The sequence below is a fragment of the Saimiri boliviensis genome, chromosome 12, assembly GCF_048565385.1.
Source record: "Saimiri boliviensis isolate mSaiBol1 chromosome 12, mSaiBol1.pri, whole genome shotgun sequence".
NCBI lineage: Eukaryota > Metazoa > Chordata > Mammalia > Primates > Cebidae > Saimiri > Saimiri boliviensis.
The window spans coordinates 108,580,060-108,605,773 of NC_133460.1; the positions used below are offsets into that span (position 1 = coordinate 108,580,060).

General features: G+C 47.7%; 1 protein-coding gene across 1 annotated transcript; it reads right to left on the reverse strand.

The window, feature by feature from the left end:
* Window positions 1-15,694: 15,694 nt before the first annotated feature.
* Window positions 15,695-20,603, reverse strand: NKX1-2 (NK1 homeobox 2). Its single transcript, XM_003922117.3, has 2 exons — window positions 20,308-20,603; window positions 15,695-18,733 (listed from the first exon to the last, which is right to left on the reverse strand). The coding sequence occupies exons 1-2, from the start codon at window positions 20,519-20,521 to the stop codon at window positions 18,018-18,020; spliced, it is 930 nt and encodes a 309-aa protein (XP_003922166.2). The 5' UTR covers window positions 20,522-20,603; the 3' UTR covers window positions 15,695-18,017.
* Between the last annotated feature and the right edge of the window lie 5,111 nt (window positions 20,604-25,714).

The window sequence follows — 25,714 nt, forward strand, 5'->3', positions numbered from 1 at the left end:
AGGAATGGATAAATAACCTGAAACTCATGCATCAGAGAGGGCCATTATCTACCCTAGGCCTAAAGGACTCCAAGGGGATTTCCAGAATTCCAGAACCCAAAAAGAGGAGTGTGGGGAAGGCTACCTGATCACCAAAGTCATCAGCAACTGCATGGGAGGCAGCTGGATGATAAGCACCTCCTGTCAGACTTCCACATAGGCTGAAGCCATTGGGAGGCCAGAGGCCAGGGGAGCCCTTTAAGACAGATCAGCCTCCTGGGACACACAGCAGGGTAGAAAAGGGTGGAGACGGGTAGGGGAGCAATTGGAAGACATTCGGTATGCATAACTGGCTAAGGTAAATCTTAGCTAAGCGGAAAGTCCATGCTGAATGGTAGGGGTAAGCAAGTGATATGGGTACAGAGCTGTGAACAGCAGAGCTAACATCTGCAGATGTGCAGAGCAAGACACCAAAAGGGATTCCGTCCTCCTGGGCTCAACCTCCCCTAGACCAGGGTCACTCTCTCAGACCGTCTCAGACCGTTGTGGCCATGGGCTTTCCGGAACTCACTGAGGGCAGAACATTGCCTTTTATTTTTTTGATGTTCCTCCACAGCACCCAATACTATGTGATTAATTTCCTGGAAGTTAGTTTATCCTGCCCAAGGGGTTAGAAAGGAATGGTTTCTCCATGGCCCTGCTCTATAAACCTGGGCAGGTATGTGGGGCCATGCCCAGCTCTTGGAACTCTAATAGAGCCCAAGAATCCCCAGTTATGCCTTGCCAAGGAGGAGCAGGTGGGTTCAGGAGAGGCACATGGCACCCGGGATCCAGGGGTAACACAAAGTACTCTGCAGTGGCTTGGGGCTCACAGACAAGGTGCTCTAAGGAGTTTTCAAGAATGTCTGGGTTTTATCTCTTTTCTCTTATCAGAAAAATGCAATAGGTACAGAGAGCAAGATACCATTTTATGGTTTCTGTACTAGCAGTTGTTTTTCAGCATAACATGGCCTTGACAGGGAGACCTGAACTTGAAACCTGCTTCTTTTCAACCAAGCAACAGAGCTGCTTTATTTGTATGCATTTTATTGGTGCAATCTAGAAACATAAAGGTAAAATGTACATTACAAAGATTTTTGAGTCTCTAACTATTAATAAGTCAGGTAATTAACTATACGAGGACAATAAAACCTGAGAACAAAAAGAGTGGCCCTCATAGCAGACATCCAAGACCTGCATTCATTTATCAGTTCATTCTACAAATGTCCCTTGAGTGCCTCAGCCTGACCTTGCAAGGGGTTTCACATCAGGCAAGACCATGTGAGTCCCTTTTTCTTTCTTCTTTTCTTTTTCTTTTCTTTTTTTTTTTTTTTGAGACAGTTTCTCACTCTGATGCCCAGGCTGGAGTGCAGTGGCATGGTCATGGTTCGCTGCAACCTCCACCTCCTGGATCCTCCCACCTCAGCCTCCTGAGTAACTGGGACTTCAAGCACATGCCACTACACCCAGCTGATTTTTGTATCTTTTTGGTAGAGACAGGATGTCACCATGTTGCCCAGGCTGGTCTTGAACTCCTGGACTCAAGCAATCTGCCCACCTTGGCCTCTCAAAGTGCTGGGATTACAGGCATGAGCCACCGTGCCCAACCCATATAAGTCTCTTCAGTAAGGAGGGATAAGTTCCAGAAATGTGTCTTGAACAGTTCCAGAAATGTGTCTTGAACAAAAATCTTGCAACATCAGCCATCGAAAAAAGCTACAACTATATACATATATATGTATACTTTTTTTTAAAAAAAAAAAAAGGAAAGAATCATTGATTTTCTTATACAGGCAACTCTCTATTATTTAGAGACCAGAAAAACAACATATGGGCTATGCAGGTCTCTTGCTTTTCATTACGTCCTTCACTGTCCAGCTTGTTCTGACTTGTTATTAGTATAGCCTCCATATACCTGAGCTTCAGATGATTCAAAAGGAAATTCCAAGCTGATAGCCAGGGAGGAAAACCAATAGTGACACAGAGAAAATCAGTGTTTGGTTTTTACCCAGCAGGAGGAATTTTGTTTCCCAGATTGTATTTACCCTAAAAAGATGTCTTCGCAGCAGAAGTCTGGGTAGCATGTATAACTCATCCTTCCTGCTCTCAGTGCACCAAGTCAGGGCAGGTATTTATTCTGGTGGAGCACAAACTGCCTTTAAGTCCAGAAAAGCAGGGATCTGGGAGGAGCAAGTTAAGCGAGGCATCTAGGAAGGTGGAAGAGGGATCAGTGGTAAAAGTTCTGAACTCGGAACTATAGACAGTGACTTAGAAATTTTGCTGTTCACCTATGGGTCCTAATATGAGACTGTGCCTGACAGGAGTGTTAATTTTTCTCTCCCCTGAGGTAAGCTCCACCTAAGAACTTCGGCTGCAGCTCCTTCCCTTCCCCCAAGTGAGACCCGCCCTGACGGCTGAGGCTGCAGGGTCCCTCTCCTCCTCCTGAGCACTTCCTGTCCACTTAAGGCCAGCCTGCAGTCTTTTTTTTTTTTTTCCCCCAACTTAAAAATATACAAAGAGACGAGGTCTCGACATCTTGCCCAGGCTGGTCTGGAACTCCTGGGCTCAAGTGATCCTCCGGTCTCAACCCCCTAAAGTGCTAGGATTACAGGTGTGAGCCACCATGCCTGGCCTAAATGTACATTACAAAGATTTTTGAGTCTCTAACTATTAATAAGTCAAGTTTATATGAGGACAATAAAATCTGAGAAGTCATTTTTTAACCTACAATATCTCTCTAGCTCTATAGCTCTATCAATATTGAGAAAAGAAAACTCATTCATGGAAGGTATGCAAGGTATGCAAAACCAGGCCAGAGAAACACCAGCACCGGACAGCAGTCCACCGCTCCCCACAACTCATGCCCCAGGGGTTGGTGCTTATTATCTTCAATTTCCTGGAACTTATATTACCAAAAAAAATGTATCTTTTGTATATTTTTGGTAAAGACAATCAGTAGCTTGTTTTTGTTTCTGATTTTTTTTTTTTAAATTTTTCAGGTTCTCACGAAATCTGAGTAGCTTGTCATTTTCATGTAAATTCTTGGTAAATAATTTAGGAATTGCCTTTTCTTTTTTTTCCTTAAAAACCCACTCAGGGGCCAGGGTTGTGGCTCGAGCCTATAATCTCAGCACTTTGGGAGTCAGAGGTGGGAGGAACATTTGATGTTAGGTGTTCAAGACCAGCCTGGCCAACACAGTGAAACCCCTATCTCTACCGAAAATACAAAAATTAGCTGAGGGTGTGGCATACGCCTGTAATCCCAGGTACTCAAGAGGCTGAGGCAGGAGAATCTCTTGAACCTAGGTAGAGGTTGCAGTGATCAGAGATCACGCCACTGCACTCCAGCCTGGGCAACAGAGCAAGATTCTGTCTCAAAAAAACAAAAACAAAAACAAAATACCCAATTATAACTGATGTCAATCAGAGTGTATGGTCAGGGCAATTGGAATGGATGCTCCCAGGTGGCCATCCTCCAAGCTTTGGGCTTGAATCAACTCTATACGTCACAGCATTTTCTGACTCTAGTTATTTAAGGTTGGCAGTGTCTTATCTTCCCAAGCAGATCTAAATTCTTAAAGGCAGAGCTTGTTTCGCAGGATTTTCCCAGCCTCCCAGTGCCCATCTCTACATAGCTCCAGTAGAAATTACTATTCCACACTCGTTTATCACTACTTCTCTTTATTCCTCTGGTCAGGAATTAGAGGCAGAGCAGGTAGGCATTATGGGAGTGGTTCTGAGATCCCAAAAGCCTCTCCTCAGGCCTAGAATAGTAACAGCTATTCAAATTAAAGCCCTAGAAGCTTGAGTTGAAGGCAGGAGGATACTTCGAAGCATTATTGCCCATTTATGCTTTGCTAACTGTCCTGCTGAAGGAATGTCACCTGGGCCTGGCACGTGTACAGTTGTCTGGAGAGGAGTTGGACAATTCTCTAGATGTGGCATGAGATCTGGAGGGGAGCCTCTGTGAGGATCTTGAGAGCAGAGGGGCTGAGGACACTGTGTGCCTGAAAGACTGGGTATGGGGCAGAGGGGAACAGAAAATGCCAGAAGAGGGATGGAGGAGGACCAGGCCCAGTCAGCTCACCAAGCAGGGGGTCAGGGCTATTCAAATCAGCCCTAAAGCAAACGTATAACAAACCGTTAGGCTCCTGAAGCTAAGTCAGCTAAGTCTTAACAGGAAAAAATAATGTTTTCTTTCTTTTTTCTTCTTTTCTTTCTTATGAACATAGAGATGCAAATACAGAATAGGTTTTAGAGCTGAAGAGAGCCCTTAAAACCTAATCTAGGCCCAGCTCAGTGGCTCATGCCTATAATCCCAGCAATTTGAGAGGCCAAGGCGGGCAGATCACCTGAGGTCGGGAGTTCAAGACCAGCCTGGCCAACATGGGGAAACCTACAAAAATACAAAAAAACAAACAGAAAAGAAAAGAAAAGAAAAATTAGCTGGGCATGATGGTGAGTGCCTGTAATCCCAGCGACTCAGGAAACTGAGGCAGGAGAATCTCTTTAACCCAGGAGGCGGAGTTTGCCATGAGCCAAGATCGCACCACTGCACCAGCAGAGCAAGACTCTTTAAAACAAAAAGAAAAGCAAAAAAAAAACTAACGTAACCCTTTTAAAGACACAGAAATCCAAGAATCCAAGATTCCAAAGTAAAGGGCCCCCACCAGTGTTACGAAATAGGTCATGCGGGCAGCAGAGAAACTAGGTGTTCTACAGATCATGTTCCACGTTGATACATTTAATCAGCAGTAAGAATTTTGGCTAAGAATAAAAAAGGTGGAAATAAAAATTTTTGATAAAAATTTCAGGAATAAACAGCAGTATTTATTTAAAGAATATTACATTGCTCATTAATTTAAAAAAATAAACCTCAAGTACTAGTTAAACATTTACTTTACATCCTTATCTATTTAGGTACTAAGAAGATCAGTGTGTTTTGCAATGATTTTTTTGTATTGAGTCCATGATGGCAAACTGAGGGCCAAAGCTTAGATAACTTTGATTACTTTTCTTTTTTTTTCCCCGAGACAGAGTCTTGCTCTGAGGCCCAGGCTGGAATGCAGTGGCGCAATCTTGGCTCACTGCCTCTAAAAAAATATATAGACATTTTTAGAGACACAGTCTCAAAGAAAAAAATCTTACTCCTCCTCCTGTGTTCAAGTAATTCTCCTGCCTTGACCTCTTGAGTAGCTGGGATTACAAGCAAAAGCCACCATGCCTGGATTTTTTTTTTTTTTTTTTTTGAGACGGAGTTTCGCTCTTGTTACCCAGGCTGGAGTGCAATGGCGCGATCTCGGCTCACCGCAACCTCCGCCTCCTGGGCTCAGGCAATTCTCCCACCTCAGCCTCCTAAGTAGCTGGGATTACAGGCACGTGGCACCATGCCCAGCTAATTTTTTGTATTTTTAGTAGAGACGGGGTTTCATCATGTTGACCAGGATGGTCTCGATCTTTCGACCTCGTGATACACCTGCCTCGGCCTCCCAAAGTGCTGGGATTACAGGCTTGAGCCACCACACCCGGCCTTTTTTTTTTTTTTTTTTTTTTTTTTTTTTTTTTTTTTAATTTTTAGTAGAGATGGGGTTTTACCATGTTGGCCAGCCTGGTCTCAAACTCCTGACCTTGTGATCCACCCACCTCAGCCTCCCAAAGTGCTGGGATTACAGGATTACAGGCATGAGCCGGCAAGAGCCACCATGCCCTGCTTGATTACTTTTCTTTTGTTGTTATTGTTTTTTGAGACAGTGTCTCACTGTGTCACCCAGATTGGAGTGCAGTGGTGTGATCGCAGCTCAGCACAACCCCTGCTTCCCATGCTCAAGCGATTCTCCTGCCTCAGCCTCCTGAGTAGGTGGGATTATAGGTGTAGGCCACCACACATGGCTAATTGTTTTTGTATTTTTAGTAGAGATGGGTTTTCACCATGTTGGCCAGGCTGGTCTTGAACTCCTGACATCAAATGATCCACCCGCCTCAACCTCCCAAAGTGCTGGGATTGCAGGCATGAGCCACTGCACCCAGCACTTTTCTTTTGAGGACCTTAATTCTGACTCTTTGAAGTTGGACTGTCATAAAAACAAACCAGAAAAGAAAAATTTCCAGGGTTTATTCCTGAGATGATGATTTTTTTTTTTTTTTTTTAAGACTGGGTTTCACCATGTTGGTCAGGCTGGTCTTGAACTCCCAACCTCAGGTGATCCGCCCGCCTTGGCCTCCAAAGTGCTTGGATTACAGGCATGAGCCACCACTCCAGGCCTCCTGAGATTATTGACCTAAATAAATGAAGCTTTTAATTCTTTGAATTTCACAGCTAAATGCTATGCAATAAATATATTAATAGAATGGGAATTGCAAATCATTTCATCTTTGCTGAAAAAATTTAATGTTTTTTGCACAGAACTTTGCAGAGAGTTTCACTGTTTTGGATAATCGAGTTCACCAAAAGCAATGCCCATCCTGGTATTTGGGTCATCAATAAACTCTGCTTTTGTGGACATCCGTAATAGTGGTATAGGAAGCCGGGCACGGTGGCTCACGCCTGTAATCCCAGCACTTTGGGAGACCAAGGCAGGTGGATCATTTGAGGTCAGGAGTTCAAAACTAGCCTTGCCCACATGGTGAAACCCGGTCTTTACTAAAAATACAAAAATTAGCTGGGCGGGTAGTATTTTAATTTTTTAAAATACAAAAATTAGCCTCCCGAGTAGCTGGAATTACAGAAACACACCACTGCGTCCCGCTGATTGTTGTATTTTTAGGGGTTTCACCATGTTGGACAAGCTGATCTTGAACTCCTGACCTCAAATGAACTACCCACCTTGGCCTTCTAGGATTACAGAGGTGAGCCACCACACCCAGCCTATACCTACTCGAGTAGCCGAGATTACAGGTGTGAGTCACCATGCCTGGCCTCTCTCCATTTGTAATTCAATTTTGAACTGTTTCTGCAATGCACCTAACTTGCAAAGGACAGGGCACGGCCCTTTGATTCCAAGGAAAAATCAAAGCAATTAAATACATTTCAGCTCTGACCCTTGGAGGCACATGCTGGTGTCAGTCTTGACTGTGGCTGATGCTCTAAGAAACATGTTTAGCCAGGCCCCAGAGCACCCAGTGTTTGTACCATAGAGTGCTTCGGAGAGCAGGCTTTGGATTGAGGCAATCCAGAAGTCAAATCCTGACTCTATCTGTAGTTACCTGGGTAACCTGAGACCCCACGCCTCACTTACCCCATCATGTCAAAGGGGTTGTTCTGAGGATCACTGACACATGCGACTCTTCTCCAGCTACTTTTTTTTTTTTTTTTGAGACGGAGTTTCGCTCTTGTTACCCAGGCTGGAGTGCAATGGCGCGATCTCGGCTCACCGCAACCTCTGCCTCCTGGGTTCAGGCAATTCTCCTGCCTCAGCCTCCTGAGTAGCTGGGATTACAGGCACGCACCACCATGCCCAGCTAATGTTTTGTATTTTTAGTAGAGACGGGGTTTCACCATGTTGACCAGGATGGTCTCGATCTCTTGACCTCGTGATCCACCCGCCTTGGCCTCCCAAAGTGCTGGGATCACAGGTGTGAGCCACCGCACCCGGCCTTTTTTTTTTTTTTTTTTTTTTTTGAGTAGGAGTTTCACTCTTCTTGCCCAGGTCAGAGTGCAATGGCTCGAACTCGGCTCACTGCAACCTCCACCTCCCAGGTTCAAGTGATTCTCCTGCCTCAGCCTCCCGAGTAGTTGGGATTACAGGCAGTGCCACCACACCCTGCTAATTTTGTATTTTTAATAGAGATGGGGCTCTCTCCATGTTGGTCAGGCTGGTCTCGAACTCCCGACCTCAGGTGATCCACCCACCTTGACCTCCCAAAGTGCTGGGATTACAAGCATGAGCCACTGTCCCCATCCTTCTCCAGCTAATTCTAAGCCACGCTGCCGCTCAATACATGGTGGTGTAATTATCTTTATTTACAACGGTAAGTAAAGGCCCTTGTCCAAGTCCTCTACCTTCAAATCTTCCCTCTTCTACAGAGATTCTTATTAAAATCTAAAGAAATCATGTACACATACTTAGAAGCTTTTTTTTTTTTTTTTTTTTTTTTTTTTTCCCGAGATGGAGTCTCTATCTGTCGCCCAGGCTGAAGTGCGGTGATACAATCTCAGCTCACTGCAACCTCTGCCTCCCGGGTTCAAGCAATTCTCCTGCTTCAGCCTCCTGAGTAGCTGGGATTACAGGTGCTCGAGTCACCACATCGGGCTAATTTTTGTATTTTTAGTAGAGATGGAATTTCACCATGTTGATCAGGCTGGTCTTGAACTCCTGACCTTGTGATCCTCCTGCCTTAGTCTTCCAAAGGGCTGGGGTTATAGGTGTGAGCCACCGAGTCCTGCCTACCTTTAAAAAAAAAAAAAAAGAGGATGTGTTACTTTTTTATTTTTCTCTATTGCCCAGGCTGGAGTGCAGTGGCGTGATCTTTGCTCACTGCAACCTCCGCCTCCTAGGTTCAAGAGATTCTCTTGCCTCAGCCTCCTGAGTAGCTGGAATTACAGGCATGCACCACCACGCCAAGATAATTTTTGTATTTTAAGTAAAGACAGGGGTTTCACCATGTTGGCCAGGCTGGTCTCAAACACCTGACTTCAAGCGATCTGCCCACCTCGACTTCCCAAAGTGCCGGGATTACAGGCTGGAGCCACTGCACCCTGCCAACCTTATCATTTTAAATGTACATTTTACTTTCTAATGTAGATCATCTATTAGCACTGTAGCATACATAAACATATACACATAGTTTAGATAAATTCCTATATTGGGGATGATGCAGGTCACTATTTTCTTATTCTGAATGATATGGGATCAAAAAAGCTGATATGGGGCAGGCATGGTGGCTCATGTCAGTAATCCCAGCACTTTGGGAGGGCGAGGTGGGCCAATCACCAGAGGTCAGGAGTTCAAGACCAGCCTGGCCAACATGGTGAAACCCTGTCTCTACTAAAAATACAAAAATCAGCTAGGTGTGGTGGTGCACACCTGCAGTCCCAGCTACTCAGGATACTGAGTCAGGAGAATTGCTTGAACCCCGGAGGCAAAGGTTACAGTGAGCCGAGATTGTGCCACTGCACTTTAGCCAGGGCAACAAAGTGAGACTTTGTCTCAAAAGGAGAAAAAAGCTAATATGGACTCAAGTGCCCATCAGTGGATGAATAGATAAGGAAAATGCAGTACATATACACATGATAGGATACTCTTCAGCCATAAAAAGAAATGAGGGGCTGGGCGCGGTGGTTCACACCTGTAATCCCAACACTTTGGGAGGCTGAGACGGGTAGATCACAAGGTCAAGAGATCGAGACCATCCTGGTCAACATGGTGAAACCCCGTCTCTACTAAAAATGCAAAAAAATTAGCTGGGCATGGTGGCGCATGCCTGCAATCCCAGCCACTCAGGAGGCTGAGGCAGGAGAATTGCCTGAACCCAGGAGGTGGAGGTTGCGGTGAGCTGAGATCAGGCATTGCACACCAGCCTGGGTAACAAGAGCGAAACTCCGTCTCAAAAAAAAAAAAAAGAAATGAGGGCCGGGCACAGTGGCTCACACCTGTAATCCCAGCAGTTTAGGAGGCCGAGGCAGGCGGATCACCTAAGGTCAGGAGTTCAAGACCAGCCCGACCAACATGGAGAAACCCCGTCTCTCCTAAAATACAAAATTAGCCGGGCATGGTGGTGCATGCCTGTAATCCCAGCTACTCGGGAGGCTGAGGCCGGAGAATCACTTGAACCCAGGAGGCGGAGGTTTCGGTGAGCCACTGCATTCCAGCCTGGACAACGAGAGCAAATCTCCATTTCAGAAAAAAAAAAAAAAAAAGGAAAAGGAAAAAAAAAAAAAGAAATGAAATTCTGTCCTTTGTCCCAACATGGTTGGAATCAGAGGTCATTATGTTAAATGAAATAAGCCAGACATGGAAAGACAAATATCACCTATTTTCACTCATATGTAGGAGTTTAAAAGACTGTTCTCATGGAGGTAGACAGTAAAATGGTAGTTACGAGATGCTGGGAAGGTGGGGAGGGGTGAAGAGAGGTTTGGTGAATGGGTACAAAAACACAGTTAGGGGCTGGGTGCAGTGGCTCAATCCTGTAATTCCAGCAATTTGGGAGGCCAGGGTGAGAAGATGGCTTCAGCCCAGGAGTTCAAGACCAGCCTGGGCAACATGGTGAAACCTTGTCTCTACAAAACAATTAGGTGGGCATGGTACTGTGTGCCTGTAGTCCCAGCTACTCTGGAGGCTGAAATGGGAGGATCGCTCGAGCCTGGGAGGTCGAGGCTGCAGTGAGCTGTGATCATGACTACAGCACTGCATTCCAGCCTGGGTAACAGGAGACCCTGTCTTTAAAACAACAACAAAAAACACACAAAACGACCCCAGATAAATATGGTTAAACCAGGCATCCCCAAACTTTTTATACAGGGGGCCAGTTCACTGTCCCTCAGACCGTTGGAGGGCCGCCACATACTGTGCTCCTCTCACTGACCACCAATGAAAGAGGTGCCCCTTCTTGAAGTGCGGCGGGGGGCCGGATAAATGGCCTCAGGGGGCCACATGCGGCCCGCGGGCCGTAGTTTGGGGACGCCTGGGTTAGACAGAAGGAGTAAGTTCTAGTATTTGATAGCACAGTAGGCTGACTCTAGTTCACAACAATCTATTGTGTAGTGCAAACTAGCTAGAAGAGAAGATGTGAAATGTTTCCAGAACAAAGAAACGATAAATGAGTTGCTCAATATCCCAAGTACCCTGATTCGATCATTACATGTTGTATGCATGTATCAAAACATCACATGTACCATGTAGATATGTACAGTTATTATGCATCAATTTAGAACAATTGTTTTAAGCTGAAAGTCCACTGGATTAGATATGTGGCAGGAACAGAGGGCAGGGACCAGGCTTTCTTGCTCACCGTTGCACCCCCAGGCCTAGCACAGTGCCTACACAGCAAACCAAGAGGGTTTTGTGGCTGTTTACAGCCTTGAAAATTAGTACCTGCATCAAGAGCCAGCATGCTTCTGCCAGGGTGATTGCTAAATATTTCATCTTCTGAAGACGGGGATAAGGTAAAACATCTCATATTTGTCCTGCAAGGGAGTTACTCAAACATAGTGTTTTCATCTTCTAGAGTTGAAAGAGAAATTCAAGGCCGGGTGCAGTGGCTCATGCCTGTAATCCCAGCACTTTGGAAAGCCGAGGTGGGTGGATCACCTGAGATCATGAGTTTGAGACTAGCCTGGCCAACATGGCGAAACCCCATCTGTATCAAAAATACAAAAATTCGGCCAGGCATGGTGGCTCACGCCTGTAATCCCAGCACTTTGGGAGGCTGAGGCGGGAGGATCACCTGAGGTCAGGAGTTCGAGACCAGCCTGGCTAAAATGGTGAAACCCCATCTCTACTAAAAAGACACAAAAAATTAGCCCGGCCTGGTGATGCATGCCCGTAGTCCCAGCTACTTAGGAGGCTGAAGCAGGAGAATTGCCTGAACCTGGGAGACGGAGATTGCAGTGAGCCAAGATCACATCACGGCACTCCAGCCTGTGCGAAAGAGAGAGACTCGGTCTCAAAAAAAAAAAAAAAATTAGCTGGACAAGGTGGTGTATACCTCTAGCCCCAGCTACTCGGGAGGCTGAGGCAAGAGAATCACTTGAATCCAGGAGGTGGAGGTTGCAGTGAGCTGTGATTGTACCACTGCACTTTAGCCTGGGTGGCAGAGAGAGACCCTGTCTCAAAAAAATAATAATAATAAAGAAATAAAAGACCAGGCATGGTGGCTCACACCTGTAATCCCAGCACTTTGGGAGGCTGAGGTGGGTGCATCACCTGAGGTCAAGAGTTCAAGACCAGCCTAGCCAACAGGGTGAAACTCAATCTGTACTAAAAATGTAAAAATTAGCCAGGCGTGGTGATTCGTACCTGTAATCCCAGCTACTTGGGAGGCTGAGGTAGAAGAATCACTTGAACCCAGGAGGCTGGAGTGCAGAGCCTGGGCTACACAGTAAGACTTCATCTCAAAAAAAAAAAAAATGAAATCAGCATGGATCCTGTCACATAGGTTTGTACTCCGTAAGCACATGGAATCTCGCTACCTGGAAGACAGGATATACAGATCACCGAAACCCAGTGAAGGTGGTTGTAATTAAACTTATTTTAGAAAATCAGGATGGAAGCTAATGGCTTAATAAGTGAAAAGCACCAGTGATGGTTCATCTGAGGAAAAAAGTAACTCTGGTAGTTTAAAATTGCTTTGGTAAGTAATACTATTGACTTATTTGTGAGTAATATTTTGCCACACTCTGGGAGGTATAAACGTCTAGGAAGCCTGGATGTGGTGGCTCACGTCTGTAATCCCAACACTTTGGAAGCCCGAGGCTGGTGGATCATGAGGTCAGGAGTCCAAGACCAGCCTGGCCAAGATGGTGAAACCCCATTCTCTACTAAAAATACAAACATTAGTCGGGCGTGGTGGCAGGTGCCTGTAATCACAGCTACTTGAGATGCTGAGGCAGAGAATTGCTTGAACCCGGGAGGCGGAGGTTGCAGTGAGCCGAGATTGCGCCACTGCACTCCAGCCTGGGCACAGATTGAGACTCGTCTCAAAAAAAAAAAAAGAGAGAAAGAAAGAAAGAAAAGAAGTCTGGGAAGACTTTTCTTTAAAAAAAAAAATTACATTATTTAATTAATTTTGAGATGGAGTCTCATTCTGTCACCCAGGCTGGAGTGCAGTGGCACTATCTTGGCTCACTGCAACCTCTGCCTCCTGGGTTCAAGTGATTCTCCTGCCTCAGCCTCCTGAGTAAGTGGAACTTCAGGTGTGTGCCACCACACCCAACTGATTTTTTATTTTTAGTACAGAGGAGGTTTCTCCATGTTTGCCGGGCTGGTCTTGAACTTCCGACCTCAAGTGATCCGCCCACCTCGACCTCCCAAAGTGCTGAGATTGCAGGCATGAGCCATGGTTTTATTTTTATTTATTTTTATTTTTTATTTTTTGAGACAAAATCTTGCTCTGTTGCCGGAATTGGAGTGCAGTGGTGTGATCTCGGCTCACTACAACCTCCATCTCCTGGGTTCAAGCAATTCTCTTGCCTCAGTCTCCTGAGTAGCTGAAATTATAGGCAAGTGTCACCACTCCAGGCTAAATTTTTTTTTTTTTTTTAAATATTTTTAGTAGAGATGAGTTTTCACCATGTTAGGCTGGTTTCAAACTCCTGACCTCATGATCCACCCACCTCGGCCTCCCAAAGTCCTAGGATTACAGGCATGAGCCACCATGCCCAGCCTGGTTTAAATTTTAAAAAAAGAAAAAGAAAAAGAAAATCACAAGTATTCCCCAATATATGAAGAAAACTGCAACCCTCACACATTGCTGGTGGAAAGGTAAAATGGTACAAGCACTGTGGAAAATGATTTGGCTGTTCCTTAACAAGCTAAACATAGAATTATCATGTGATCCAACATTTCCAGTCCTAGGTATATGCCCCAAATAATTGAACATAGGTGTTCAAATAAAAACTTGTACAGAAATAGTCATAACAACACTATTCTCAACAACTAAAACATGGAAACAATACAAATGTCCACCAACCGATGAATGAATAAACAAAATGTGGTCTGTCGGTACAATGAAGTATTCATCATAAAAAGGAATGACACCCTGATAGGTGCTACGACATGAACGAACCTTGAAAACGTTATGCTCAGTAAGAGAAGCCAGATATGAGAGGACATGTATTCTATAATTCCATTCCTATGCAATATTCAAAATAAAGTTAATCCATTACAAATCAAGGGCAGGGCCGTGCACAGTGACTCATGCCTGTAATCCCAGCACTTTGGAAGACAGAAGTGGGAGAATTTCTTGAGCCCAGGAATTCAGGACCAGCCTGGGCAACATAGTGAGACCTTGGCTCTATAAATAATAATAATAAATAGCCAGAGTATTAGTGCATGCCTGTAGACCCAGCTACTTAGCAGGCCGAGGCGGAAGGATCATTTGGGCCCAGGAGGCTGAGTCTGCAGTGAGCCATGATAGGGCCTCTACAATCACCCTGGGAGACACAGTCTCAAAAATAAATAAACAGATGTAAAAACAAAAATATTCTTTGTTTTTTATTTAAGTATTAATTTTTTTTTTTTCCCCGAGACAGGGTCTCGCTCTCTTGCCCAGGCTGGAGTACAGTAGCTTGATCTCGGCTCACTCCAGCCTCTGCCTTCTAGGTTCGATTCTCCTGCCGCAGCCTCCTGAGTAACTGGGGCTACAGGCACAAGTCACCATGTCTGGCTACTTTTTTTTTTTATTATTAGTAGAGATGGGTTTTCACCATGTTAGTCAGGATGGTCTCAATCTCCTGACCTCATGATCTGCTCGTCTCAGCTTCCCAAAACGCTGGGATTACAGGCATGAGCCACCGCATCCAGTCAAAAAATTAGCCAGGTGTGGTGGTGGGACCCTGTAGTGTGTAGGCTGAAGTGGGAGAATTGCTTGAGCCTGGGAGGTTAAGATCAGCCTGGGTAACCAGACCCTGTTTCTACAAAAAGTAAAAAAAATAGCCAAGCATGGTAACATGTGCCTGTGGTCCCTGCTACTCAGGAGGCTGAGCTGGGAGGATCACTTGAGCATGGGAGGTTGAGGCTGCAGTGAGCCATGACTGTGCCACTGTACTCCAGCCTGGGCAATAGAGTAAGGAGACCCTGCGTCAAAGGGGAAAAAAAGTTATTTCTATAAAGATAAACACACTAAATTAATTTCTGCCCATAAATTGGATTGGGGTTCTCTCAAGGTAAGAAATGCTCTCCAGTCACTCCTATAAATACAGCTCCTTGGCTATGTGGTTTCAAAAATGGTAATATTTAACATCAGAAATCGATGACCAGCAGATGCCCCAAGTCTGAAAAGTTACCTACCAGGCCGTTTTGGAATATTAAGAACTTGTAAGGTTAAGGCTAAGAAGTTAATGTCCTAGAAATCTGGTAAGTTGGTATTGATGTAACTCAAATACTGTGAAGATGCTTTGTTTTGCTAAGAATATGGCTTGAAATATGTCTGTATATACTGCCTGCAAATGTAGCTGCTTTGGGTATATCTATGAGTCTGAAATGGCTGAAGAAAGGAGTGTTAGTGTAGAAATATTCCCTATTTGGGAGTTTATGCAAAACTAAAGGAAGCGTATTCCATAGCCAGTGAGGAGAAGGGAGAGATACACGTATACATCCTCTGATAATTATAAATTTTTTTTTTTTTTTTTTGAGACGGAGTTTCGCTCTTGTTACCCAGGCTGGAGTGCAATGGCGCGATCTCAGCTCACCGCAACCTCCGCCTCCTGGGTTCAAGCAATTCTCCTGCCTCAGCCTCCTGAGTAGCTGGGATTACAGGCAAGCGCCACCACGCCCAGCTTCTTTTTTGTATTTTTAGTAGAGACAGGGTTTCACCATGTTGACCAGGATGGTCTCGATCTCTCGACCTCGTGATCCACCCGCCTCGGCCTCCCAAAGTGCTGGGATTACAGGCTTGAGCCACCACGCCTGGCCCTTATAAAAATTATTTTAAAGCTTTGTTAATAGAGAACAAGAATAATCAAACAAGAAATAAAAATGAATTTATTACAAAAAGAATTTATTAGACAAACACACGGATAGATTGAGTCTAAAGATTTGGTTGGGAAGCAACTGGGCCTTTTAAAGCAGCAGACGTCCAAAGTCACACACTTCAAGCATTACTCTGCAACGATCTGTAGAAACCAGAAGGGTCAGGAATTACGGCACCCTGCTAGGCAAGGAACAGATCAGCCTCCCACCTCCCTCCCTATTCCCTCTCTTCTACTGAAGTCTATGATTCTGGTACCTGAGAAGACTGGAATGAATGCTTCCCACTTATTACAGAAATTCAGCTTCTTTGTTACAGAGGAATTGTCACATTTGAATTGCCTGTTTAATCTGGGATATTGCTTTTGAGAAACCAACAAATAGTTATTAAAGGGGTGTTTACCAAAGCATAAAGTGAGTAATATCTAGTATAGTAACTGCATTTTTAATCTCATCTGGCACCAACTGTCTTTTCGAAAGTTACAATGTGTCATTTGAAGGACATTCTTCTTTAGAAGGTAAAGAGTCTAATTAGTGGATATTAAGTAATTAAATAATATATACTATCAAATCCTAGGAGAGTCACATGAACATGAAGTCTTCATTTAATTTAGGAGAAAATGGAAATATTTTCTATCATTCCTGATAAAAGAACTAGATATTTCAAGATTACAGTAATGGAATGGGTCATAACACCAAACAGTGTGCTTTACTTTGAAGCCATTGATCATTAAACTTAATTGCTAATAGCACAGGCTATCAAGAAATAGCAAGAAATTTGGTATTCACATAGATCTCAGCTGGCCTCAAGTAATCAAAAGTGAGAATGAAACATACATGACAAACCGGGGATGTCTGGGTTTCCGAGATGTGGGCTACAAGATTATATTACATAGAAAACTAAAGGAAGCATATTCCAAGCAAAACTGGCAAGGGCATTTCACAGAACTAATTTTTTAAGGGAGGTCATAAAAGCAGCAGTTAAAATGCATGTCCACGTATTAGGTTCCTGGAGGTGAATCCATTATGAACAGGACAGCGTTTCACAGCCAAGTATTGCTTTCACTGGCCCTTACAGTCTTGGCTTGTTCATCTCCTTGTTCACCGTGGAGTGTCTGTTAACAAGAATTGTTTTCAAGTCAGAATCCTAGATGAAGTTCTAAAAATCTTGAGTTTGTGCTTTTAAAAAACAGTCCAACTGTCCACATGTAGCAGCAGTGCATGCTGCTGGTGGAGCTAGCTCTCCCTGGCTCAGTATTGGAATCCCTGGAATCCCTGTGACAGGCAGATGAGCCAGGACTGAAGTTTTAAAGTATCAATTTCTGCAAATCAAAGCAGGCAGCCTCATGCATAGACTTCGTGATATTAGTTGAGCCATCGCGGCTTTCGGTATCATTTCTATGCCTTTGGGGCCACTGTGTGGTTTGCTCCAAGCTGTTCTCAAAACTTGCAGTGCAACAGACCTGTGTCTCGGTTAGTCTAGCTACAAAGTGGAGTCACCTTTCCTACCACAAACTTCTGGCCTACTCAGAAAACCAAGGTACCCCCTCTCTCAGGAACAACCTGGAGAGGTTATTTGGAACAAGTATTGCGCTCCAGACCGAATCTTAAGTAAAGATCTAGAGATATGGAGTTGTATGCTTTTTTTTTTTTTTTTTTTTTTTTAAGGAGACGGGGTTGATGGGGTTTCACCATGTTGGCCAGGCTGGTTTTTGAACTCCTGACCTTAAGCAATCCACCCGCCTCGGCCTCCCAAAGTGCTGGGATTACAGGCATAAGCCACCATGCCCGGCCAAGTTGTATGCATTTTAAAAACAGTCTGTTGCAGAGCGGCCCATGTATGCTCCATGACCAAGCTCTCCCCAGCCTTGTTCAGGATTTGGAAGAAGTCTCTGGATATGGGCCGAACTATCACACATGAGGAAGGGAAGCCATTAGCTGTAAACAGAGCCTGCTCCTCACCCTCTGGTGAGGCAGCACCTTTGAAGCTTCCATCCCAGCTGCCAGCAGCTGGCAGCGAAGGCGTCGCTGCTCCCGGTGTTTCCCTCCTGTAATCTTCACTAGTTAGCCCCGAACTGAACCTCCGTCCAGACCCTCAAAACGTAGCCCCTGAACTGAATTAAACCTGACCCAAAGTGAACAGCAAGGTCCAGAAACGGCATGGTTTGAGGTCAGTCTCGGTCCCCCGAGACTTCGGGGGCGGATCCCTGACCCCTTGGTTGCCCGCGAGGATCGCGGGCGCACGCGGCGGGCAGCGGTGCGGCGTCTCCGGCTGCTGACAGGGAAGGAGCGCACTGACACCCGCGCACCGGCACCCCGGTGGAGGAGCCGAGGGCACACGACGATGCCAATGATGGGCCGGAGGCTCCGGACTCATAGGTGCGGGGCGTAGAAGGGGGTCAGGTAGGAAGGCCCGAGGAACGGCGCGAAAGGGCTCCCGGGGGCAGCGGCGGTCAGCGGGAAGGAGGCGGCGGCCGGGAAGAGGACATTGGCCGTGGAGTAGGAGGGAAAAGTCTGGAAGGGCAGAGTCCCAGTGCCAGGAGGGCCGGGACTGCCCCCCGCGCCGCCGCCGCCGCCCCCCGCTGCAGCCCCTGGCTGGGGCGCACTACCCCCCACCTGCGCCGCGCCGTCGGCGCCCGGGTTCTGCTTCTTCCACTTGGTCCTGCGATTCTGGAACCAGATTTTGACCTGCGTCTCTGTGAGGCTGAGCGACAGCGCGAGGTTCAGGCGCTCGCACACGGACAGGTAGCGCGTGGCCCGGAACTTGTTCTCTAAAGCCACCAGCTGCTCGTAGGTGAAGGCGGTGCGCGCGCGCCGAGGCTTGGCGCAGTTGGACTCCACGCGCCGGCGCCGGGGCCGCGGGGAGCCGGGGGAGCCCGGAGACCCGGCAAGGCCGCCCCCGCCTTCCTCGCAGGGCTCCCCAGACGCCAACGCCGCGGCCGGGGCGTCAGGTGAGCGCGCCAGGCCCGGCAGCAGGCGCGCAGCTCGCTCCAGCCGCCGCGGCCTCCCTGGATCCTCCGCATCCTCCTCCTCTTCCGCCTCGGAACCCTCCAGGGGGGACGCCCGGCCGGCGCCTCGGCCCGCAGCATCTAGGGGATAAGGGGGCGGTGAACATAAGCCTTTTGGGGTCCTCAAACCTCCTCCTCGTCCTCCCCAGAGCAAGCAGCTGTCCCCTCAAGCCAACTCCCGGTGCCGTTGCTGTCCCATGTCTCGCTTCCCTCAGACCAGACTGCATATCCTCGCCAGCGGTTTTAGGGGAATCATGTCCTCTTGCCCTTTACAAATCTGCCATCAAGTAGGGGTCCAAGAAATGTCTGCTGAATGAATGAATGACACCCCGCATTGAAAATAATAGTGGCCTTACTGAGTAACCATATTGGGGGTTAGGATCATTGTATTAAGACATCCAGATATCAAACGCCTTTAGGGCTGTGCCTCCCCAGACCCTAGAAACCTATTTTGGTCTAGGACTCCTAGCAATTAAAAAAGAAGTTATTAAGCTCTCTGCCCCCCCGCCCCCGCCCCCGCTTTAAAGTGAAATTCCCCCTTTCCCATCTTCTCTCTCCCGCCGTGTTAATAGAGTTTCAGATTTGTGCGGGGCCGGATCGATAGATGTCATCTATTAAAGGTAAGTTTTAATCGAACAATATTAGGATCAGACAGGGAAAGGGGTTTGAAGTCGGTACCTGCAAGCTGCGGGCAGGAGATATGCAGGCACCAGTAATAGAATATCGATCACGAGGGTGGGGGAAGGGAGCGCGGCCCCTTGGAGAGAATATCCGAACAATTACCAGGCCACGGGCCCGAGCCTAAGTGCCGCCACCACAGGCGCCTGGGGCCCCAGGCAATCATCGCCAAACTTGGGGAGGGGAACGGGGGGGTGCACGGCATCCAGCCTACCGGGAGACCTGAGCCTCTGCCCCTCCAGGGAGCTGCCTTTCCCGGTCTTATCCCAAGCCCCACCCAGCAGGACTCATGCTGTCCTTCCTTCCAGCCACAAACTTTCCTGATCCCGCCATCAGGTGTCCGCCAGCGTAGGGAGTAAGTCAAAGGGTTTTGAGGAAAAAGTACTAAAAGCTTCCCAACACCCCATCAGAGCCCCGCCCCCAGCCCGGGTCAGCAGTTGGGTCTGGGGAGCCTGAGCGCGTGGGGCAGCCCAGCCTCGCAGGCGTCTCCGGGTGGTTTGAAGTAGGCGCCTGACCTCGCTACTCACCAGGACCCCTGGCGCAAGCCTTAGCCTCAGCTCCCCCATCCACAAAATGGGGGTGATGTGAATGATGCTGTCCATCCCTCAGGTTCCGAAATTTTCATCACCTTTATCCCAACCCTTAGCCCAGGTCCTAGCACGTGGCAAGCGAATTAAATGCCCGATAAATGAGTAAGCCTGGCAACGTAGGCTCCGGTTCAGTGAAGTTTCCACCGCGAGCGTCAGAGCTATGGTGCGGGTAAGCTTGGCGGGTGAGCAGGGATGCGGCAAATCCCTGCCCGGGAATTCGGGAGCCTCCTCTCCGCAGCTCTCCAATTCCCAGGCGGAAACTGCACTTCGCACCCGGTCCCGTGCGCCTTCTCTTTTTGAGGGAGACTCAGTTAAGCGCCACTCACCAGGCCCGGCTGTTCCCCAAACACTCCGCAGTGTTGGGGCGGGGGGCGCCTTGGATCTTACCAGGGGTCTCCAGCTGTCCGTCAGGGTCCTCGGAGCTGGCATCCTTCCCCGCTTCGACCTCCGCCAAACTTTTCCTGGCTTCCCCGGTAGCCGGGCGCACGGGCGGGAGCGCGGTGCGGGTGAATTTCTGCGGGTCCAGGATGTCCAGGACCGAGAAGGAGATCTTGTGATGCGAGGGAGCCGCCTTGGCCCCACCGTCCTGCCATGCCAGCATGCCCGTCGCCTGCGGGCCGGCGGTCAGCGGCGCAGGGTCTGGGATGGCGGTGCTAGGACTTGCCTTCGGCTGTGGCTCGGCCGCAGCTTTCCAGCTGGGAGCCGGGTTCGCGCGTCCAAGTGAAGCTGGGGAGGGGGGTGGGGAGGCGGGGCGGGGAGGGAGCCGCGGGGCGCTCCGCGCCGATTGGCACCGGCGCAGCCCGGGCCAGCCTCAGGACTACCCGGCGCCGTGCGGAGGCCGCTTGCCTGGGCTCGAGGAAGCCTCCGCGCGCCCGGTGCGCGCGCCCGAGGGGACAGCGCAGTCGGCTCCGCGCGCCTCCGCCCAATCCTCTGGGACTCTCGGAGGGTGCCAGGGAGGCTTCCATCCTGGGGATCCCTCCCCCCGACACACACACCTCTGTTACTGGAGTTTGTACCCTTTTTCTAGCGCACCCGCCTTTGACTTGGGGGATGTTTGAGGCCAGGACTGATTACTTTGATGAATCCAGGAAATGCTCAGCGCATCTCCTGCCCTGCCAGTGAATGGCAGTAATAGCTTCAAACCCGGTTATCACGGATTTAAAAGCCCTCACATTCTCTCAGTTTAGGGTTCACAAAACCCTGAGGCTTGCACGATCTCATTCTCTGAGCATCCCTGTGAGACGGGCGTCACTTGGCACAGACCAATGTCCCCGTTTTAAAGATGAGGAAATCGAGGTTCAAAGGTAAGAAGAGATTTGCCCGGGGTCACTATGAGTTGGTGACAGAGTCTGGGTTTGGACCCGGGTCTTCTGGACCAGGGCTTTTTCAGTACACTCTGCTCTCTGGAAAAAGGAGGGAGAAAATCCCCCACTGTCAGTCTTTTGCTTCCACCCCAAAGCCAAGCCAGGCCAGAGGCCAGCAAGAGGTCTGTAGAGGTGACGAGCCCCCACCAGGACACCTGCGGCTTTGGAAACCTTGGTGGCTTCAGGCACAGAGCCAAGGGAGATGGCTAAGGGTGTCTGCCCTGGTTTGCTATGACCCGGAGCACAGCCCTTGATGCACAAACTTCAGGCCTTCTCCAGAGCCACAAATTCGATCATGTGCAACAGAAATTGGATCTGAGAATTAGGTTGCATCTCTGACCCCCATTCCTCCCCAGCCCCAGAAACAGAAGATTCAAAAATGCCTGTCTGGTTTGAATTTAAAGTCAGAGAAGAGAAACAGTTGAAATGGCCCTCATCTGCCCTACCCCTGGGAAGGTGATCACCAGTGGCTAGAGAAGCTTCCACTGGCCACACCCTTCCTAAATTTCTTTTGTCTCTCAGAGAGCACGCAGCAGTCTATGAGCACTAAGCATTTTGTTTCAGGCAAATTCTGAGGCTTCTCCTAGTGTTTGGCCCAGAACCACCTCTGACTCTGCCATTCCTTTCTTCTCTGCCCCATGGGGTTTCCAAACAATGACGTGGCAATTAATATTGTCTGAGCAGGTAAGCAGTAGGAAGAGGAGGGGAAACCTTCTCATTAAAGTGCTGGGGGCTGCTAATCCCATCTGTTATTGAGGAGGCATTCTTAGAGGCCAGCTCCTTGTAGCTTTTCTCATTCAAACCTTGCTGCCCCTCCCAGAGGTGGTCACTGTATTCCCTGCAGACTTTAAAGCCCTGCCGAAATTCAAGCTAGCTTCAGTCCTAAAGTGAAGATGGATTGTGCTTTTAAAGCTCAGGAAAGGAAGTGCCCTTCCCAAGCCCACTGAACCACCTCCCACCAAAGTGAATGCACACCATGAGAAAACCCCAAAGAAAAGATGGCCCTGAAACTAAAAGTGGTGCCCGGGATGCTGGACTACAAATCACAGAGCCTTCCTGAAATACTGAGCGGGCACTTCGTTTTCTGTTTTGACAACACGTTTCCCACCCAGTTCTTGTTTTTTTTTTTTCATCTTCCTTTTTGTTTCTCCCCCTTTACCCTTTTAATCCTAGCCGCCCCTTCTACCTTTTCCCACCATGTTTACTTTTCTTTCTTTTTTTCTTTTTTTTTTTTTGAGACAGAGTCTCCCTCTGTCATACAGGCTGGAGTGCAGTGGCGCGATCTCAGCTCACGCAACCTCTAACTCCTAGGTTCAAGCAATTCTCCTGCCTCAGCCTCTTGAGTCGCTGGGACTACAGGTACATGTCACTGTGCCCGGCTAATTTTTGTATTATTAGTAGAGACAGGTTTTTACCATGTTGGCCAGGCTGGTCTCAAACTCATGATCTCAAGGGATCCGCCCACCTTGGGCTCGCCAAGTGCTGAGATTACAGGTGTGAGCCATTGTGCCCACCCATGTTTACATGTTTAAATGCTTAGGTTCTTCAGGGTAGCTAGGAATAGATTTCCTTAAGTTAGCCCCAGATGAAAGTATGCGGCTTCCCACTGTCCCTCTTATTCATTCTCCTGTAAGAAACCTTAAGACTCTGTTTTCACAGGATGGTGGGCATTCCAGGGAGCACCCTAAACCCCAAACCAGAGGGACAAGGGAGGCCCAGACAGCCAAGAGTAACCCAAACCTGAATCATTTCCATTGCACCCCATAGATTACCTCAAAATTTTTTGTTTAAATGATATGAATCATCATTCCCTTCAGGTTCACAGATGTTAAATATAGGAAAGGAGCCGAAAAAGGAAGAAGCAACGAACTGGAGACAAAGCCAAGAACGTGTGGAGGCCACATTCCTTAAACCTGCGAATCTTACAGACTCCTTCTGTTAGTGGTTTTCTATTTTGCTTGCCCCTTATTTTTCAGATTTGTGTGTGTGTGTGTATGTGTGTGTGTGTGTGTGTGTGTGAGAGAGAGAGAGAGAGAGAGAGAGAGGATCTCGTTCTGTTGCCCAGGCTGGAGTGCAGTGGCATGATCCTCACTGCAGCCTTCACCTCCTGGGTTTAAGGGATTCTTATGCCTCAGCCTCCCGAGTAGCTGGGATTACAGGCATGTGCCACCATGCTGGGCTAATGTTTTGTTTTGTATTAGACAGAGTCCCACTCTGTCACCCAGGCTGGAGTGCAGTGGTACGATCTTGGCTCACTGCAACCTCTGCCTCTTGGGTTTAAGTGGTTCTTGTTCCTCAACATCCAGAGTGGCTGCGATGATAGGCACACGCCACCACCCTGGCTAACTTTTTTATTTTTAGTAGAGACGGAGTTTCACCATGTTGGTCAGGCTGGTCTCGAACTCCTGACCTTATGTGATCCACCCGCCTCAGCCTCCCAAACTGCTGGGACTACAGGCGTGAACAACTGTGTCTGGTCTATTTTTTTTTTTTTATACGGAGTCTCCCTCTGTCACTCAGGAGGCGTGGAGTGTTGCAATCTCAGCTCACTGCAACCTCTGCCTCCTGGGTTCAAGTGATTGTGTTGCCTCAGCTTCCTGAGTAGCTGGGACTACAGGCATGCACCACTGCACCCAGCTAATTTTTGTATATTTAGTAGAGACAGGGTTTCACCATGTTGGCCAGGCTGGTCTCGAACTACTGACCTCATGATCCACCCACTTCAGCTTCCCAAAGTGCTGGGATTACAAAGTGCTAGGCGTTAGCCATCATGCCCAGCCAGATATTTCTGATCTGTGTGTTCAGTGTGGCATGAGGTAATGTGAATGCTCATGGTTAGTACTTGGCTGCAGACAATAGATGACACACAAGAAACTCCACTGGGTCTCCCATCAACACTGGAGGGATAGAAATGCCCTCTCTTACTCATCCAACAAAATCTGCTACCCGAAGAACAGGATACATTCTTCAATGTGGGGGACAGAGGAGGAGGAGGTCCTAGGTAATTTTTTTCTGGCCACCTGTTTTGTAAAAGACCAGGAGGCAATGAGCATCCCTTTCAGTAACACTTGGCCATGTGTTTGGCTCACTACCATCCTCACATGTGTATTTATACCCACGGTATTCCTATATAATATATCCAGATCCAGCAAGCCACCTTCCCGCTGTGCATGGAGTTGATTTGTTTTTTTCGGCCTGGGCATTAAAATTCTGCCTGAGTGCTGTCTTCAAATTGCTTTGATGCTAGGTGGGTTCCAACCCTGACCTGTCCTGATGGCAAGTGATGCCTGTAACAAGCTCAGGATCAATATTCATAGCGGGTGTCCTGGGCTGATAACACTATCCAAGACAATGTTCACTATCAGTGCAGACAGCTGAGATATTGCGCCATTAGGGATGTTGTGTTAAATAACCTGATCCATTTCTGGGGCTATTTAATGAATTTCACAGTTTAGATAGTATCTTTAAGGAGAAGGCAAAGGCTATTCCGGAGGCACTGATGCAAATCAATGGTGCCAAGCTTCCCAAGGTATTCCACAGACAAACGTGCCTGTAATTCCAGCACAGTCTTGAGGAGCTGCTGCCTGCCATGAATAGTGTTAACAATGGAAAGAATTGGCAGTTTATGCAGAGGGAGGGACGGCAGGTAATATTATGAGCCATGTCAGAGCATCTTAGATAAAATCTTATGTTCCTGAAATAAAATACAACTGAAATTCTCTAGGTAAAACCCTGCATTTTGAGCCAGCCCCCAGGGTAGGATATATATGCCAGAGACAGCTTCATAAGACACAGCTTGATGGCAAAGAGGGATACCTCAACTGCCAGACAGCCTGTGGGCAACTCCTTTTCCCAGTACCCAGCCACCTTCCCCAAGACGTGCTTCTTCAACTCAAATCTGTCTGTAAGATGGGAGAGGGAAGGCACTGGATTTTAGAAGGAAGCTGCAGACAGCAGAAGCCGTGGTTTGTTTATTGGACTCTATGTCCCTTGGTGTTGGAGAGGTCATCTACAATTAAAGACTAGCATTTACCATTTCCCACCAGAGCTTTGAACTCTGGCTGCCAAGCACAGCAAGTATTAAAAAAAAAGAGAGAGAAAACACCTTGTAGACTTAGTTATGAAAGCTGAGTTCAAAGTAGAGCCTTCCCACCTGACCCCAAACCAAAGTTTTAAAAAAGCCAGGCCAGGCACAGTGGCTTATGCCTATAATCCCGGTACTTTGAGAGGCCAAGGCAGGCGGATCACCTGATGTCAGGAGTTCGAGACCAGCCTGACCAACCTGGAGAAATCCTGTCTCTACTAAAAATACAAAATTAGCCTGCCGTGGTGCCACATGCCTGTAATCCCAGCTACTGGAGAGGCTGAGGCAAGAGAATTGCTCGAACCTAGGAGGTGCAGGTTGCAGTGAGCCGAGATCACACCGTTGC

Coding starts and splice junctions, on each gene's coding strand:
- NKX1-2 (XM_003922117.3), bottom strand. CDS start 20,521: ATGCTGGCATGGCAGGACGGTGGGGCCAAGGCGGCTCCCTCGCATCAC. Junction 18,734..20,307: donor CGGACAGCTGGAGACCCCTG/GTAAGATCCAAG, acceptor CTTATCCCCTAG/ATGCTGCGGGCCGAGGCGCC.